The 18785-nt window shown below is 58.4% G+C and overlaps 1 protein-coding gene across 4 annotated transcripts in view; it reads left to right on the top strand.

Annotated features, from left to right (window-relative positions):
- TNS3 (tensin 3) overlaps positions 1–18101 on the top strand; it is a 161788-nt gene extending 143687 nt beyond the window's left edge. For 3 of the 4 annotated variants that reach the window (XM_080819040.1, XM_080819041.1, XM_080819042.1), the window contains 7 exons: positions 3264–3359; positions 4027–4104; positions 4579–4656; positions 12475–12643; positions 14056–14124; positions 14227–14253; positions 15548–18101. In XM_080819040.1, coding sequence (XP_080675166.1) covers positions 3264–3359; positions 4027–4104; positions 4579–4656; positions 12475–12643; positions 14056–14124; positions 14227–14253; positions 15548–15692 — 662 coding nt within the window. In that variant the 3' untranslated portion in view covers positions 15693–18101. The remainder of the gene's footprint in view (positions 1–3263; positions 3360–4026; positions 4105–4578; positions 4657–12474; positions 12644–14055; positions 14125–14226; positions 14254–15547) is intronic. The other variant, XM_080819043.1, reaches the window with a different exon arrangement.
- Positions 18102–18785: the final 684 nt, after the last annotated feature.

The raw sequence follows: 18785 nt of genomic DNA, 5'->3' as shown, positions 1-18785 counted from the left end.
GAGTCTCTGTGTTGTTCCAGTGTGGTCCCCTCGGGACTGGCCTTGTGCAAGCAACATCGTTAATGATCTGTGGAGTTTAGTTCTTTATTGCCGTGAACGAGTGATGCATTCCCTTGTTGGGCTGCCAGAACGATGGAAATGGGCCTCACTGCGGCCCCCGGGCCCCATTCTGCCCCAGGAAGTGTAATAAATTCCTGCCCCTTCTCCCCGACCGTCTCTCTGGTGTCTGCGGACAGGCACGTTCCTTTTTCCTCGCGTGAAAGGCAGTGGCCTGCGCATGCCATTCCCACACCGATGCTCCGGAGACCGTTTTGCTGGATTAGAGTGACGCCGGTGTCAGCCTGGAGTCCCAGGATGAGCCCCGGGGGTGTCCCCAGGGCCTTCCACCCCATGAACCGCGTGCGGCTGTGTTCAGATCCCTGCTCACTGTGCCGTGTACTTTCTGTCATGGACACGACCATGTGCTGAGAAGGTCGCGAGGGCTGAGTGCGCGGTGAACGTTCTCATGAAGCAAACACGCGTGTGCCCACAACCAGGAGACAACCTTGGGGGAGGCCCCTGCACCCCTCCTGTGCGTCAGGCTCCGACAGCCTGTGACCTTGCGCGTATCCCAGAGACCATAGATTGGGCTCCGTGAAGCCCTTGGGGCTGGCCGCGTGTCCTTCCGATGTCCTGCTGTCTGTCCTTTTCCTGCCCACGATTCCTGCAAGAATCCCTGTGTGCTGTGGTCTCTGGGCACCTGAACGTGTGAGTGCTGGGCGAGTCGGGGTGTCCGAGGCGGACTGACTCACTCTAGAACATCGGTCAGTTCGTGCTGATAGCAGCTCTGGCGCGGAGTCACGGGGTCCCCGGGTCTTTCCCGCCTTGCCCCGGTGACGAGCCCTGTCCCCAGCTGCACCTGCCCCGACGGACCCACACCGTTCGGGTCGCCCATCCTGCCGCTGCGGACAGGACGCCTGCTAAGTAGAAGGGAGAGTTACAGCGTCTTCCTCTTAATCAGCGAAATTGCAAGTGGTTTTGTCCCCTTTCAACTCTGCATCAGAGAACTAATATGTATTCTTTGGTGAGGTGCTTCTGCTGCCTTCTAAGATTCATTGTTTCTGCTTGTGAGACTGCTGGTAACTGTCACTCTCTGACGGCTTTCAGGGATCGCAGGCCCGCCTCGGAGACACCGTAAGCGCGTGTGTCGGAATAAGGTGATTCGCAGTACGCGTATCCCTGTAGTGCGTATTACGATAACACGCATAGCTCTGGTGCGCGTCAGACGAGCTTCCAGGCTTCTCGGTGGGCCTGAAAGTCACATTTACTCTTGTGCTGTGGTCCACGAAGTGTGCAACGGCCTGTTGTCTCAAAAAACAGTACACACGCTTTAGTGAGAAAACACTTTGGTGGGAAAGCCGTCTGAGCATTCCGCCTGTCTAATCCCAGGTCACAGTAACAAGTGTAATAATAACGAAAAAGCTGGAAATACCACAAGAAATACCCAGCTGTGACACAGGGACATGAAGTGAGCAGATGCCGTTGGAAGAATGGCTCCCGGAGACTCTCCTGATAGAGCGTAGCCGCCAGTAATTCATAAAAAATGCCACATCAGAAGTGCCAGGAGGCGGGCTCCTCACCTGGGCGCTGGGCTCATCACCGGGCACGGGGGCGTCCGGGTAAGCGGAATCAGAGCTCACACGTTTAAGGAGAAAAAGGACACTGGCCTGCTTCACTCGCGTGCCGCGTCCAGCACCCGAGAGGTGGACGGGAAGTGTGGATGGAGACTGTGCTCACGGCGTCCAGGAGCCAGTGACCTTGGAGCTGCGCCCGGAAGGGCGTGAGGTTTGGTGGCCGAGGCGTCTGGCCGAGGGGCTCTCAGGGAACCGAGGTGTCTGCCGTGGGGGCAGCGGAAGGGGCAGGGGTGCAGGGACTCGGCACCGACCCACATCTGGACGGTGCTGTCTGCGAGCGAGGGAGGAGGAGGCTTCGTGCACATCGAGTAGGACAACTGAGCCCGGAGAGGAGCCCAGCGTGAGAAGCTCCTGAGCGAGGACTCGAGCAGGAGAGTCTCCGGACCGGAGCTGCTTGTGTCTGTGGACGGGGTCCGCAGGGAGAGCGGGGACGGGTGCTGCAGAGCGTGTAGGGCTCTTGCTCCGTGGAAACTGCGAGCCGGCGTCCTTCCTGCACATACTGTGGCTTCGGAGATGCGGACGGTACCGTGTGCGTGTTCTCGCCTCCCGGTGGGCATAGACCTCTCAGGCCAACCTTGACTCAACCTAAAGGTGAAGGTCACAAAACGTCACCGGTGTCCTCTGGTTGAAATCTTCACTGGCTGCCTGTCCTCACCCAGCCCTGGATTTGGCAGTTGGCTGTCACGGCGCAGGGGGAAGTTTGAGAAGGAAGAGTCTGGCGAGTCGGCATCCACCTCTGGTCCCCAGAGACCGGGCAGTGGCAGACGTCCAGGACAGGTCTGTTCTCCGGGCAGCCAGCAGCTGGCCGTCCCACTGAGACACCTGACCCTGGAGCCTGTGTCCCCTTTAGCATGGAAGACGCAGATCGATCCTTCTCTTCCCACAGCCGAGGTGGCATGCTGCTCCTTTCCGCTCCTGTGTTCGCCACAGCCTGCCACGGAGTCTGACCGTCTCCCTTCCTGCCAGCCCGCCCCACCGCCCCTGACGTGCCCGCTGCTGTTGTCCATCAGCCCGTGTGGGAGCCGCCCATGGGCCAGGCAGGCGATCAGACTCACCGCCAGCTGGTGCCACTGTCGGGTGGTTTCCAGCTCAGTTTGGTGGTTTTCTGGACACGCCCTGTCTTCAGATGCTCAGGCCGGTGGGGGGGCAGCGGCGATGTTCTGTCTGGTCCCAGTAACGGAGGGCTTCCTTCCTGGGGGTCTGCCATGGGGCTCCTGGCTGGTCCCTTCCAGCTCCCGTCAGTGGCTTGTTCTCGGGCATCACCTAGCGTCCTGATCCTTCTAGTTTCTCCTGTTACGAGGGGACGGGTCTCGATGGCATGTTCCTGTTTGCAGCTGCAGAGTCATCCCTGCACTGGGAATGCTTGCAGAATGTGTGAGGGTCCGTCCCCGGGACCCCTGCACGTCTGGGCATGTCACTGTCAGGGGGCTCTGCTCTCATCGCCAGGGTGCTGCTTGGCAGCCCACCGACAGCAGCGGCCCGGCTCCGGGGGCCCCTCCCTTTAGCTGGTGCTCTGTCCCTCTCTCCCATTCTCCTATGCTCTAATTTTTTTAATTTTCTTTTTTCTTTGTTTTCAATCTCTCACTGCAGCGGGGGATCTGGCCAATGAACTCGTTCGGCACTTTCTGATCGAGTGTACCCCGAAGGGAGTGCGGTTGAAAGGGTGCCCCAACGAACCCTATTTCGGTAAGTGGCTGTAAGGTCCCAGTTGGCATTCTGGCCCAGGCCAGAATGGTGTGCACCCCGACTGCTGCCCCGTGAGGCGGGGCCGTCCCCTCCCACGCTCCAGGCTCCCTGTGCCGTGCCCTGACTTACCGTCTCGACGATAAACTAGGTAGGGAGTTGTTCCGAAGGCTTTTTCAGACCCAAATAGACGGCAGCAGACAGGTGGCGTCCTCGCAGGCAGGCCCGCGAGTGGGGTCTGGGTTAGAGCCGGAGCGCGGGCCGTTCCTTCCCGTGAGATGAGCCCTTGCCGGCCTTGCAGGCTTGCCGGGATACACCCAGACACACAGTCCCAGCCTCCTGGAGCAGGTGGCAGGGACCACGGAGACACCTGGGCTGCAGTCCCAGACTCTGCCGACGGCCGACGTCCTCTGTAGAAGTCGGCACCTGCGTGTCTTGGCCAAGACTTACCTGCAGTTCCCTTACGTAGCTTCTGGTCAGGACTGGTCACATCACTGAAGCTTTGCACCAAGTCCCGCAATAATGGAGCGTGTTAGTTGCTAAAAGCAGAAGCGCTTGCCCCGCCCCCCCCCCCCCCCCCCCGCAGGGGCTTCGCACAGCGGGCACATGGGCAGAGCGGGGCGGTGTGTAGGGCCCCGTTAACGCCCGTCTGCTGTTCTCCCGTTCGCAGGGAGCCTGACGGCTTTGGTGTGTCAGCATTCCATCACGCCCTTGGCTTTGCCCTGCAAGCTGCTCATTCCAGACAGAGGTACGCGGGAAGGTCCTCTGCGCGGCCTGGCTGTCCGCGTGCGTGTGGGGAACGGCGGTGTCGGGGCCATGAGGACGGGCCCACAGGAGTCGGACCGGAGGCGTCCTCTGTCGCGTGCCCTGTGGGTCAACCCCAGAGAGTGTCGTGTGGTCCAGCCAAATCGGCAGGGGCAGGCCCTGGTGACGCCGTCACCTCGTGTGACTACAGTGTCATTTGGCCTTACTTCCCGCCTTCCTGGGCAGCCTTGATGTCGCGTGATTGTGGTAGATTCCGTAGTGACTGGTTTACGGCGCGGGGAAGTGCAGTTCGCCCTCCGCAGTGGTTCGTGAGAGCAGAGAGAGACGTGTTTCTGGACCATGTCGCCTCCTCCGCTGACTCAGAACGCCGGGCATCGTCACCACCTGGGAACCCCGTTGTGAAGGTTCTTCCTCGGGGAGCCGGACTCACGGCTGCGTTTTCCTCTCCTTCCCGCAGATCCGTTGGAGGAGGTCGCCGACAGCTCTCCCCAGACGGCAGCCAACTCGGCCGCAGAGCTGCTGAAGCAAGGAGCAGGTCAGTTGCTGGCTTCGTGTCCGCCGGTCCTGGTTCCTGGGTGGAAAGGGGGGTCTCCTTGGGTCTGCGGGCTTCCTTCCTGCCGGGTGCATGAGGGAGCTCCCTTCTGGGGGCCCCCCAGGCCGAGTGCAACAGCGAGTGTGGACGGACAGAGCGAGGCCTCCCCGGGCTGGAAATACCCCCACTGCGGACAAGACGAGAGACCGTGGGAGAAAGCCAGGTCCTGGGTTTCGTCTGGGGAGAAGGCAGGGAGCCAGTTATGGGGGCCTGGCCCCCCCCAGCCGTGAGTGTAAGAGCGCTCGTGGGCCTAACTGAGCAGCCGACAGCGTTGCCCCATTTGCCCGTAACCCAGGGTGACACAGACCCCCGGACAGCAAGTATGCCTGGGCACCTGTTTTTTTAAACTAATAGATGGTAGAGGTTTCCCACAGACCCCCTGCCTGACGTTCCGCGTTACGGTGTCCCCTGCCAAAGGGTACCTTTGTTCCGTGAACCTGTGTTACGCATCGCTGTCACCCAGAGTCTCCACTGGGGCTCACCCTTGGTGCTGTTCCTTCTGTGGGTTTGGACACATACGTAATGACGCGTCTCCACCACCAGGGTATCATTCAGAGGACTTTCGTTGTCCTAAAAGTCCTCTGTGCGCCACATGCTCCTGCCCACCCTCCAGACCCTGGCAACCCTGACCCTTTTCTTGCCTCCATAGTTTTGCCCTTTCTAGAACATCTCACCGTTGGGAGTCATAGAGTTGGTAGCCTTTTCAGATGGGCTTTGTCCCTTAGTGCTAGAAGTTTCCTTCACGTCCTTTCATGGCTTAGGAACTCAGTGCTTTTAGGTGCCCAATGCTCTTACGTTGTCTGCATGGACCACGGTGTACTCCTCCGTTCCCCCACTGAAGGGCATCTTGCTTGCTTCCAGCTTTTGGTAGTTGTGCATAAAGCTGTGGGAAACATCATATCCAGGTTTCTGCGTGGATGTGAGTTTTCAGCTCCTCTGGATAAATAAAAAAGAACACGAGTCCTGGATTGTATAGTCAGAGTATGTTCGGTTTAGTTGTGTGGGTTTTTGTTTTTGTTTTTAAAGAGGAAACACAAGCAAGGGGAGGGGGAGAGGGAGAAGCAGGCTCCCCACTGAGCAGGGACCCCAGGACCCTGGGATTGTGACCTGAGCTGAAGGCAGAGGCTTTAACCCACTGAGCCACCCAGGTCCCCTGGTATATTTAATTTTGTAAGAAACCAGCATTGTCTTTCAAAGCCACTGTGCCATTTTGGATCCCCACCAGCAGTGAATGAGAGCTCCTTTGGCTCCACATTTTTGCCAGCATTTGGTGTCGTCGGGGTTCTGGATTTTGGCTGTTTCTAATAGGTGTGTTTCTGTGTCCCATCGATGTTTTAATTTGCATTTCTGTGTTGGATCTTCTCTTCTTTGCCGCTTGTATGTCTTCTTTGGTGAGATGTCTGTTAAGGTATCTGGTCTGTTTTTTCATTGGGTGTTGTTCCTCTTGTTGAATTTTGGAAGTTGTTTGTATATTTTGGAGACCAGTCCTTTATAAGATATGTCTTTTGCAAATATTTTCCCCCAGTCTGTGGCTCGTCTTCTCATTCTTTTGACATTGTCTTCACAGGGTGGAAATTTTTAATTTTAATGACATCCAGTTTATCATTTCTTTCTTTCATGGGTCATGCCTTTGGGATTGTCTCTAAAAAGTTTGTCACCAAACCCACGATGATTTGGATTTTCTTCTGTGTGATCTTCTGGAAGTTTTATACTTTTACATTTTACATTCCGGCCTATGGCCCACGGTGAGTCAGTGTTTGGGAAAGGGGTGAGGTCTGTGTTACCGTCCTCTGTGGAAGACGTGATCTCCGCCCCATTGTGTTATCTTCACTCTTCTGTCAAAGATCAGCTGACTGTACTTATGTGGGTCTGTTTCTGGGCTCCCAGTGTTTTCTACTGATCTATTCGTCTGTTCTTTTGCCAGTAACGCGGTTGTGACTACTGGCTTTCCAGTAAATCTTCAAGTCAGGTAGTGTCAGTCCTCTAGTTCTACTTCCCCTTCAAGCATGTGTTGGCTCTTCTTGGTCTTTTGCTTCCATATAAACTCTAGAATCCATTGGCCAATATCCACAAGATAACTTGATGGGATTTTTTGGGAATTGAATTGTATCTATAGATCAAGTTGGGAAGAACCACCATCTTGACAAAATTGAGTCTTCTTATCCATGAACATGGACTCCTTGTCCGTTTATTTAGTTATTTTATGTTTTTCAAAAAAGTTTTATAGTTTTCCTTGTGACTGTTTCTTGTACAAAATTTTATTAAATTTATACCGAGGTATTTCACTGGGCGCTGCTAATGTACCTTGGTTTGTATGTTCAGTTCCAAATTGTGATTGTTCTCTGGTGGGCGGGAAAGGGATTGACGTCTATATTAATCTTGTTTTCTGCATCGTGAGGTAAGGACAGTCCCCTGCTCGCTGTTGCCGCATTTGATGCAGGCCTTGTGGCCCCCGTGTAGGTGAGCTGTGGACACGGCCAAGGCCATAGGGCTCCCGTGGGTCTGTAGCTGTGAGGGAGCCGAGTTCCCCATGGTGGATGTTTGCTCTTGGAAAGGCTGGGAAGGGAATGTCAGTGTCTAGTTGGAGGCCTGGACAAGAAATACCTCCTTCCTGCACCACATTACCGGTACCTACTTCACAACCGAGGCTCTGTGTCGGAGGTCAGTGCGATCTACAGCTCTTTTCTTGTTACCGCCTCTGTACGATGCACATGGTTCTCTCGTGCAGTTTTTCTCTGTGGATCTCCTGTCACTACGCCTGTTGCTCAGCTAAAATCCGTCTCTGGTTTCACAATGAATAATGGAGCGTTGAACCCTGTGTTCAGACCGTTCTTGAGGGATACGTTCTGTGTGTCCAGAATGCGGGTGACATACTTTGTGCCAAACAGCAATGTGTTAGAGAACGTGGAGGTCCAAAATGAGGAGCATGGGCTGTGTCAGCCCTGGGTTCAAGTCCAGGCTCTACCACGCAGGATTTTGACCACTCAGCCACGTGAACCTCGACATAACGATGATAATGATCTCTCCCAACAGCGTGGCTGCAAACACCACGTGAATCAGACGTTGAAAACCGCTGTGGGAAGTGTGACGGAGGCACTCACATAGGTTGTTGTGGTGTTATCCCTGCTGTGTTTGCATGGAAGATGCTCTTCCTGGCCCAGGAGACATGGCCCTTCCTGTGGCCTCACTCTTACCTGGCACAGGCCACAGTGAGGTGCCTAATATGTCCGGGGCGCATGCGCTCAGCCTGGGGTTTCGCCGCCCCCCACGTGCCTCGGCTCTCCGCACTTGGCCCAGGAACCTTAAGAGGTTAGAACCTTAAGAGACAAGCTGCCTCTCGCGTTTCTCCCTAAGCTTCTTGGTTACCGTGTTTCCCAGTAAATGTCCAGTTAATAAACGTATCAGTGCATTCGCTAATCGTCCTTAGGAACCATTGTGGCCCTTGTGGTTAGATAGTACAGCTGCTTCTACTCCGGCTTATCAACGATCTAACTTCACAGTCTTGTTGAGGAGCTTACGGCAGGCGTCAGTAGTGTTAAATCACGTGTTGTTCTGAAGAATGGCAGATCCCAGGACTCGAGGTGGGCCCTGGAGATCACACGTAGCCCCTGAGCTGAGCGTTTGTGCACGACAGCACAGAGCCTGTGTCCTTTTAAAATTTCATGTTTCTAAGACATCCGTGCAGCTCACTTCATGGGGGACAAGACAAGGTGTGGAATCAGGACATGGATCCGTGTCTCGAGTGAGGACAAAACAGCCGCGAGCTCACAGAGGCCCCGCGGTTGTTGGAAAAAGCATAGGGAGGCGGTCAGACTGTCCCATCGGCGATCACCTCAAGGGAACTGATTTTTTTCCCCCAGATTAAATTTTGTGAGTGTCCTCATTCACCCCAGGGCTTGAATTGTCCTGTGTGGAGCCCCTCCCCATCAAGCTGAGGGAGCAGCACCCGGGAGCGTGAGCAGACACGGGCAGCGCCGGGGGGACGGTGCACGGTCCCTCGTCCGCTTCCCCTCCTCTCCAGCGGCCGAGGGCTTTCTGGGTCATTCCTATCTCTGACTGTTGGCGTTTTTGTCTCTTCTTTGGTGGCGTTGAAGCCACGGGATACAGTCCGTCCTGAGAGGAAGGGCTAGGCCTCTTGCACATTTCCCAGAAGTGTTACGCTGTGTCCTTAACTTACCATATCGTGAAGGATATTTTCTTTATAAAAGCAGTAGAAGTTCTTTAAATTAAGAAAAGAGAAGGCACGCCCAGGTGGCTCAGTCAATTAAGTGTCTGCCTTTGGCTCGGGTCATGATCTCAGGGTCCTGGGATCGAGCCCCGCATCGGGCTCCCGGCTCAGCAGGGAGCCTGCTTCTCCCTCTCCCTCTGCCTCCCTCTGCTCATGCTCTCTCTCTGACAAATAAATAAAATCTTGATTAAAAAAAAAAAAAAAAGGAGGAGACTCGGAAGAGAGAGGAAAGGTGAACTGCCCAGAGGCCAGACGCCCTGGATGTTTTTCCTTACCTCACTCCGAGTAAGACGTTCTCCGTTTTTTCTGCACACCACACGGGTCTCGTTCTCAGTGGCTGTACAATGGTCCATTTTGCTCCTTTGGCTTATTCCTGACTTCTCGGTACTAGAAATAACCCTTGAGAGGCTACCCTTCTGCATCACATTCTTGTTTCTGAATCTTGCATTGCTGTCTTCGGACCCGGGTTCCCGGACGCAGTAGGGCTGAGGGAGGCCGTGTGTCCCTGAGGCTCTGTTCCCCGTGGGTATGACAGGTGTGGCCCCGTTCACAGGAGGCAGCCCTGCTCCACAAGGCGACCCCCGCCCCCAGCAGGGCCACGCATCAGGTAGAATTGGATGTCGGGGGCCAGGCTGGGTGGACAAACCCTGGTCACCCTGCGTGCCCCCCCCCCGCACCGTCCACTGGAGAGCAGGGCTCCGGGACCCATGTGCTTGGCAGACCCGCCCCCGGCTGTGGTTTGGCAAGGGACGGCTTCCCTCCTCTGCTCTGAGGAAAGACCCCATGGCTCTGCCGTCAAGGGTGAGACTCCCCAGGCCCCGACTCCTTATCGAAAGGCCATGTGTGCTTCCGCAAGGGCTGGTGGGAGCCCGTCCTGTAGACCCAGGCTGTGCCCGTTTTGTGGGATTCGCTGCAGTTAGATCAGAATTCCTCGTCTTGTTTTTGGAAGTGCTCACAGGAACGCTCATGAAATCGAAGGCAGGTCATCCACCCTCCAAAAATCACACCGTCTTGAAGTTTCCAGGCACCCATCCGGCTCCTGCGCAGACACGCGCACTTTTCTTGTATACTCGTGACGATAGCAGGGACGTGGTTTTATCCTGCTTCCCCATCCGCCTCTCACGTCTTTCTGGCTTTGTGAGTAGTTGACATACCATCGCTGCACAGGCCTGCGGCTCACGGCGAGAGGGTTTAATGATCTAGGTTGCGAGGTGGTCACCCCCAGAGGCTCAGACCGTGTCCGTCTTCTCGTGCGGATACTATACGAAGAGGAAAGGAAAGAAAGGTTCTCTTTGTGCCGAGAAACCCCAGGACCCACTCTCTTTACGTCTTTCCCGTGAGCCACACGGAGCGTCGGCTGCGGCCGCTACCCTCCCCTTTCCATCTTCTTGTCGCGTACGTGCGGCATGACCCCCGTTTGCTGGCTGCTCAGTTTTGCGTGGGGGTTCATTGAGCCATTCTGTTTTCCCGCTAAGTCAGCACGTGCCTCCAGGACCCCCACCTCTGGGTCGGTCGTCCGCCGTGACTGTGGAAGATTTCTCCTCCCGAGTCTTCTCAGAACTGGGACCTCTGGGCCCCCGAGCCTCCTGATAAAGACGGCCACGTTATCTGGAAGGGCAGTCAGGGTTGACCCGGCATTTCATCGGAGCATGGCAGGCACAGGGCGCTGGGCAGTCACAGTCATATGTGCCAACACGCGCCCTGTGCTGAGACGACCCATGTAAACCCCTCAAGTCCAGGTGGCAGCCGGAGTGTGGGTCATTCCCAGCCCTGCCGTTCCCTTTGGGTCGGTGCCAGCCAGCTGGAGAGAGCAGGTGCTTCTGCGACTCCTGCCCGCCCCCCAAGCATCCCTCTGGGTGAGAGCGCGCAGGTGCGACCTGAAAGTGCGTCTGCTGTGAGGACGGGCACATGGTGGCGTCCGCAGGCATCACCTGTGGCCAAGGACGCTCGCACACAGCCTGCAGGCCTCACGGTAAAATCCACAGTGCACCCTCGGGAACATCCGACGTGTCTCACTGAGCGTGCCCCGTTGACACTGCGGCAGCGGCAGAAGCAGCACAGAGCTGGGGCGGCGTGGATGCCCAGGGCCTGCGGGGCTGCTGGACTGCTTCTTGGGGTCTCCAGGCCACTGTGCCCTCTTCCGCACAGCACAGGTGCAGATGGGTGGAGACGGGCTCCGGAAAGTGCCCTCCACAGCCAGAGACACAGGGATCGTCCTCAGAATGCGTAGTGTTAGCGGAGCCCGGAGGCCCGGAAACGGTCACGTTTGGGATGGGAAGTCTCCTGTCACTGCTGCCTGGCGGCACAGGGCGTTTCTGGCTGGTACCGGGGTGTCGTCTCAAGCTGCTCTCGGTGAGGGCAAGGGAGTGGTTCAGGGAACTGTGTAGGGGAAAGCTGGCGAGTTCGGGGCTGTGAGGAAGTGGGGTCACCCCCTACAGTGCGCGTGACCTGCTCCGAGCAGGGAGGACAGTCTCACTGAAGACCCCCTCCGCCGGCCTCGGGCTGCATCCTTCCCGGGAGGCTTTCTGGAATCTGCTCCTTCCCTTCTCCTGGGCCTTTCCACTTGGGCCTCTTCCGTGGCTCTGATGATAGTTCGATTCTGGTGGTTTTCCCCCATGACCTCAGCGGGACCCTGGCCGACATGCTTGTCACACTCAGCAACCCAGGATCCAGGGCAGAGCTCCGTGTTCCGATGAACTCGGTGCAGGCCCGGGGCTTACTCAGGGAAGCAGGGGCTTCTGAGACCCCAGGGCTTCCCGGCCTTTGAAGATGAGCCGTGAGTCGCAGCGTTTGCCTGGAGGCCGGCGGGGGCTGGGCGCTCGCAGGCCACGGATACTCAGGTGGAGCCTGGCGTCCAGCAGGGCAGGCGTCATGGGCGGCTGTTTTCTTAGGGGTGGTGGGGGAAGGAAGGGACACATTCTCGATGGCCGGCCAGGTGGGGCCGTGACTCCTGCTGGGAGGTTAACGGTAGGCAGAGTCCTGAGTGTCTCAGGTCACACCGGCCTCACACGTACCCTGAAGTCCCACGTCGGCCTCCGCATGAGCCGCAGGGGTCTGGGCTCAGAGGGCCGTGGGGCTGGTCGCCAAGCCCTGCTCAGACTCGACAGTTGGCTTCCCCACCCGCAAGAAGCCCCCAGCCCCATGACATAGCGGGGACGCCACCCAGACAGGACAGGAAACCCCCACCTTCTCACACAGCCTCTGCTCCAAGTCACGCACCTCCCGCCTTGTCCCTGCCGCTCTGGCTGCCGTGGCTTCCAGCTCTATGTGCGGACGGTTCCGTGGGGTGCTGGCCCTCGGGCTTCCCTCCCGCATGTTTCCTGACCGGCGGTGGTGCTGCGGACCCACACCAGCACAAGGGCTAGGGAGGGGTCTCCAGCCACAGTGGGGACGCAGCGGCAGGGACGGCAGGAGGCTCCCGGGATGGGGCCTCCGGGCACGCGTGTCCCAGGTCCCGCCCCATCCACACCTGTGGAATCAGGGACCGAGGGCTTTGCCTCCGGTGAACACCTGCTTCCCCGGGTGTCTTACAGCCTGCAACGTGTGGTACCTGAACTCCGTGGAGATGGAGTCGCTCACCGGCCACCAGGCCATCCAGAAGGCCCTGAGCCTCACCCTCGTGCAGGAGCCGCCTCCCCTGTGCACAGTCGTGCACTTCAAGGTGTCGGCCCAGGGCATCACCCTGACGGACAACCAGAGGAAGTGAGTGTGCCTGGGCCCCGGGCTGCGGGTGGGGCTCCTGGGCACCCGTCGGACCTCCCGCCAGCCTGCGTGTCCCCGGGACGTGGCTCTGGACACGTCCCTCATCGGCACGCCCCTGTCCTTCGGGACCTCTCAGGAGCTGCACGGAAACTGTGGACTTTCGGCCCGGGGCTTTTCTTCTTGGGAGTCAGTAAAATTGTAATAAAAAAGAAAAGGGGGAAAGGTTTGGACCTTTGAGTGTCTCACCCACACACGAGTATAATTTTTAAACAGAAAAACACTTTAACTCGATTCCGTTAAAACACTGGGAGACTGTGGGAGAACCGCCCCCCCGCCGTCTTGGGTTCCGTGTCATTCCATCTGAGTGGTGGTCGTCCTGTTTCAGGCGACGCTGCTAGGTGTTACTTCAGTATCTAGATAACGAGTCGTAACGTAACCATCAGTGATACATTAAGACTAACTAACGTTAGTGACAGTTACTCTCAATGGTCTCTCTGTTGTGTAGTACGTTATGATACTAAATGTTCTCTACGTGGTGTTGGAATATGTAGAGGATAATGTTTCGGTGGCTTTCAGCAGAGCTGTCCCTGAGGGGCTTCTACCTAGCAGATGTCCCGGGAACATAGTAGGGCTGCAGGCGGGAACATAGTAGGGCCAAATGGGGAGCAGAGTCAGGGGAGCTCCAAATGGGGAGCAGAGTCAGGTGCACAGACAGCGGCATGCGAGCCCCTCCTCCCAGCAGAGCCCCGGACCTCGGGGTCAAAGGCATTTCCAATGCACTTGTTATTCAAGTGCATTGGTTACTAAGAGAGCCGGGTGCTCAGCCACAGAAGCAGGGGGATGGCAGGAGCATCATGGGGCACAAGGCCAGCCCATTGGCTCCGGCCAGCAGGCAGCGCTGTCCCCAGGGCAGCCCGACCCGCCCTTCGCGCCCACCTCACAGCTACTCTGTATGTTCACAATGAGCCGTCCGCTCCATCCCCCTGTCTGACGTGGGCTCCGGTCCCTGTCTGGACGCCCTGTCCCCAGCAAGGAAGGTTCGCTGGACGTGGTCTGTGGCTGGATGCAGTCTGCGGTTCTCGGGCGAGCACAGGAATGCTGGGCCCCCTGGTTCTCCTCCGGGGCCGTGCCAGGGCTCCGGGGTTTGGTCCCGACCCCCACGCGGCCGGCAGGGGCTCAGTGTTGCTCTGCTCTGTGCGTCCCTCTTGCCAAGAACCAGCTTTTCCAACACCGCTCGGCCCCGCGTCCCGTCTGCCCATTTCTGACCGGCGTCCGCGTGCTCTTCTCTGCTCTTCTCTCCAAGTAACCGAGTCATCCTCTGCCCGACTCTCCTGCTGGGGAGCCTGCACCGTGCGTCACCGTCCCCCTCCCGCCCGCTAACAGAACCGTGTCCCCCCGCCCTGTCCCGACAGGCTCTTCTTCCGGAGGCACTACCCCGTGAGCAGCGTGATTTTCTGCGCGTTGGATCCGCAGGACAGGAAGTAAGATAATCTCTGTTTGTATCAAGCAGCGCACGTGCGTCCTTTGCCCGTTCCGTGAATAAAGACATTAACGTAACTCTTCCTCTCCTTTCTGTCCGCGAGGTGGATCACGGATGGCCCCTGCTCCAGGTGGGTTCCCGGACGCCGGTGCCCTTCCCGGCACGGACCAAGTGCATGTCCTTACTGAGTTCCAACGAGGGTTTCCCGTGGGGAAATGAGGGAATCGCGCCAGCGCGTTCATGGCTAAAACCCAGAGAAGCGCGTCCTTCTGTAGGAAGGGCCCCCCGGGGTTCGCTTTCCCGCTCGCTCCTCCCCGAGACACACAGTTCCCCGGGCCACAGCGTGGAACCAGTCACACGGCTTTTTGGGCCGTTCAGGGCAGGCGCGGACGGCAGGTGCACAAGTCGGGGTGGAGGAAGGACCTCCTGTGTGAGCGACAGTGACTCGGTGCTCAGCGTTTCGCAGACGCAGGGGGAGCGCAGTTTCCGCTGCCCTGGCCCCGCAGCAGGCCAGTCCCGCCGGGCAGCGGTGCTCCCGGAACCTTCCGGAGCCGTCTGCACCCTTCAGGCTGGCTTCCTCTGTGTAGCCGAAACCCGATTGCCGGGAGTCGCTCGAACCACACGGATCCCACCCTGGCACCCCCGTTCACGGTCCTGTTTGTCTCGGGGTCTACCAAAGTGCTCGGACGCCCAGGGCTCTGGCACGCAGGGCTGATGGTGTTCCCGCATGTGGGGTGCTCTACCTCATTGGGGTTCCTCGAGCCACACCCTCTCGTGGCTGGGAAGCCGCGCCACTGGAACAGATGAATCCCTCGTTTTTCTAAGAAGGAGCGGAGCGAGTTTCCTGGGAACAGTGGAAGTCCCCGTGCGAGGGTCAGGGCTCACGGAGGCCCATTTGGAGAACGGCTCCGATTCCTCTAATAGTTAGATGTGCTGTTCTTTTAAACTGTTTCCTTCCTTACCCGTAGTTTGTAACTGGGGTGTAGGAGGCCCGAGGGCAGGAGTGTGGGACGTCCAGGCAGGGCCTGCGTGTAGCCGTCACCTGAGCCCCCTGTGACCTGATTGCCCCACCCCAGTACTGGAGGGACCTGGCCTGCCCTGGGAGAATCAGGCCACCAGCCATGTGGGGGCTCTGGGACCCGCCCTGACCCGAGTCTGCGGGATCCTGGCCAGGAGTGGCCCAGGGCGGTGGCCGAGGCGGTGGCCGGGGCAGTGGCCGGGGTGGTTGGCTGGGGCGGTGGCCAGCCATGCACCTGCCGTAACTGGGGGCTTGAGGGGTGGACAGGTGTGGGCAGTGTCTGGCTGGGTGGTGGTGAGCGGCAGGTAGAGGTTGCGGGGGTGCAGGGGGAGTAGATGGAGGTTTGCACCCACTTTCGGGCCTTGCAGGATGCTGGCACGCTGACCTCCCACCTTCTCTGTTCCAGAGTCTTCGGGTTTGTGGCCCGGAAGCAGGGCAGCGCCACAGACAACGTGTGCCACTTATTCGCGGAGCACGACCCCGAGCAGCCTGCCAGTGCCATCGTTAACTTTGTGTCAAAGGTCATGATCGGCTCCCCTAAGAAGATCTGACCCCTCCCAGCCCGAGACCGAGCGGAGCTGGAGCGTCCGCTGCCAGCATCTGGCCAGCCTGACGTTCCAGCCCCAAGAGGGCCGGAGGCTTCTCCTCCGGCTTCACAGACACGAGGACACACAGCCCCCCGTCTGCTGTCCTTCCCCAAAATACTGCTCGCCAGCACATCTCCGTAGCCAAGCGCTTCCCGGATGGAGGAAAGTAGGATCCACGCGGCAGGGCTGAGCGAGGACGCAGGTCCCCGTGCTCCTTGCACACCGGCATTGGTGGGAAGGAGGGCATCCGGCCCTTGGACGGCAGCCCTGGGTGACCGGGGGCACCATCAGCCATGCGGAGGGCCCCCGTCCATCCAGCACCCGGGGGAGACCTCTCTCCCATGACAGAGACACTAGCTCACCGAGAAGGGGATGCATGTTTGCTGAAGGTCCGTGCAGGTCGGGCCCTCCCAGAAGTCTGGGGGCACGAGCCAGTGGGGGACGCGCAGGCTGCGAGGACCAGGAAGGCCACCCGGTCCCTGGGGAGGGCTCTGAGCTACCCGAGCGCCCCCGCCCGGCGGGCAGTGATGGCTCCGGCCTCCCGCTCTTGCTCTAGCTCCGAACGGGGTGTTGTCCGTGAGAAGAGAAGGAACATGGTCATGAAGTGTCTTTTTGTGTAATTTATATTCTACTTATGCCAAATTATTTATGGTAAATTGCTGGGCAGGATGGGCTCCCGGTGCTGCGAGCTGCCAGGCCGAGCCTGTGCCCACGATCCAGGGCCGCGTCCCCGACAGGCCAGCCTCAGCAACCTTGACCTCCCCAAAGCTCACTGGTGGATGGTCCCCGTCCGGCAGGCGGGTGACGTCCTTTCTGGGGAGGAAGGTTCCCGGAGGGCGGGTCACATCTGGGAGGAGACTCGGCCCTGCTCTTCCAGGCAGTTCTCGGCCCTCTGAGCTGTCAGCCAGTCGTCCCCCCTCTGCGGCCCCCTCTGGGATCCTGCATTTCCGGCATCCGGAGCAGAGGAGGAAGTGGAGGATAAGGAATCTCGGTCCTTCGAGGCCGTTTGTGGCTGAGAGCCGCTCCCCTGCGTCTCCGAGCTACCGAATCGGGGACCGGGATGCCAGTGACGCCAAGGCTCCTGCGCGTCCCCCAGGGCGGACCGGGGGCTCAGTCTCCCCCAACACGGCCCGGGCACCCCGTGGCTCTGGGCTCCCAGGAGCTGCCCACTCTGCCCGACTTTCCAAAATCAAGACCAGCTCTTTGGCCCCCCGGGCGTTGCCAGCAGGCATCACTCCAGCGGCGCGAACGTGCGTCGTGAGTTCTCTGTGTTGAGTGGGTCCGAGAAGATGTGGGGAAGCGCAGAGCGGAAGGCTGCCCGTTGCGGGGCGTCGGACGCCGGTGAAAGCGGGGGGACGGATCCACCGTCCAGCTCCTCTCCATGCCCCAAACATAAGTGCCTCATTTCTGTGCCAAATGTTTGCCTGGTCTTCACAGACCTCTTCCCTGACAGGTGTCGGTGTGGCTGTGTGGGACGCGTTGGCGTCTCCTGGGGACCCTGGGGGCCTGGTCCTCGGCAGAGGCGGCCGGCAGCTCAGGGTTCCATTCATGGCAGAGATTTGGTCAAAGGGGACCCGAGATGCTGTCCCCAAGACGCACCTCATCCTGAGATGGCTTCTACCCAGTTTGACCCAAAGACCGCAGGTTGGGTCCCTCACCCTTCCCACGAAGAGACGGCTCGTTTAGAAACCGGAGCGCGGGCCGGTGAGGGGTCCAGAAGCACAGCAGGCAGGTGACCCGGGCTCCGGGGTCTCCCGTGCAGTCCCTGTCCCGAGTGCTCAAGAAGCCGCAGCCCCTCGCTCGTGAGGCGGACCGGCCGCCTGTGGCTTTTCCTGGCCGCGGCCAGGACGTCAGGAAGTCTGCTCCCCGGTTCCTGATGAGCCGGCGCGGCAGCTTTCCTTCCCTGTTACACGCGCATCACGCGGAGCAAGAGGGATCCGGGCACTCGGGGCTCCGACCTCGGGGAGCCCCGCCCCCACCCCCAGCAGGCTCGGGGCCGCTCTGTGGAAGGCGCGTGGCCTCCGGGTGCTGGCGGGCACGGGGTCGCGTCCCGGGGAGGCCCAGGGTCCCCATCGCCTCACAGCCAGGGCCCTGTTAGTCCGCTCATTAACCGGTCGCCCTGTCCTCCAGTGTTAACCTATCGCCGAGGTAAGCCACACTGAATTTAAGGTCTCCGTGTGAACCCTCGGCGTCGAAGACCTCGCGTCTCCTTAGCGGCCTTATCGTTAGTGGGTATTTTTACTTTTCTTATATTGTAAAGAATATATCCAGTATGTAAATGAATGTTCTATAAACCCTTTGTATAGTCGTTTTCTCTGCTTTTCAGATATCGTCTCTATTCAGAGTATAATAAAATTATCAACATGTTAAAGCCTCGGGGAGACCGGCTTTTGTTGTGTTGGATAGAAGTGCCCAGAGGGGGGTGCGCCTCTGTGAGCTGGTGTGTGTGTGTGTGTGTGTGTACCTGTGCGTACATGTGTTTCAGTGGGGGTTTTATGGAGCGTTGGATTCAGTTATAAATTCACATATGGGGGCTCCTGGGTGGCTCAGTGGGTTAAACCTCTGCCTTGGGCTCAGGTCATGATCTCAGGGTCCTGGGATCGAGCCCCGCATCGGGCTCTCTGCCCTGGCGGGGAGCCTGCTTCCTCCTCTCTCTCTGCCTGCCTCTCTGCCTACTTGTGATCTCTGTCAAATAAATAAATTAAAATTTTTTTTAAAAACTATAAAATAATAAATTCACCTATGTTTTGCCTTGGGCATCTATTTTAAGATTTCTACCCAGGAACCTTTGAAAAATAACACTCAGAGATTTTTTTTTTTAAAGATTTTATTTATTTATTTGACAGACAGAGATCACAAGTAGGCAGAGCAGCAGGCAGAGAGAGAGGGGGAAGCAGACTCCCTGCTGAGCAGAGGGCCCGATGCAGGGCTTGATCCCAGGACCCTGGGATCATGACCTGAGCCAAAGGCAGAGGCTCCACCCACTGAGGCCCACAGGCACCCCGCACTCAGATCCTAAGCATTTCGTCACTACGCGTGCTGCCGCCCCGAGGGGAC

Source organism: Martes martes (assembly GCF_963455335.1).
Source record: "Martes martes genome assembly, chromosome: 11".
In the NCBI taxonomy this organism is placed as follows: Eukaryota; Metazoa; Chordata; class Mammalia; order Carnivora; family Mustelidae; genus Martes; species Martes martes.
Note: the sequence above shows the minus strand (reverse complement) of the source record. Positions and strands in the feature narration are given on the sequence as shown.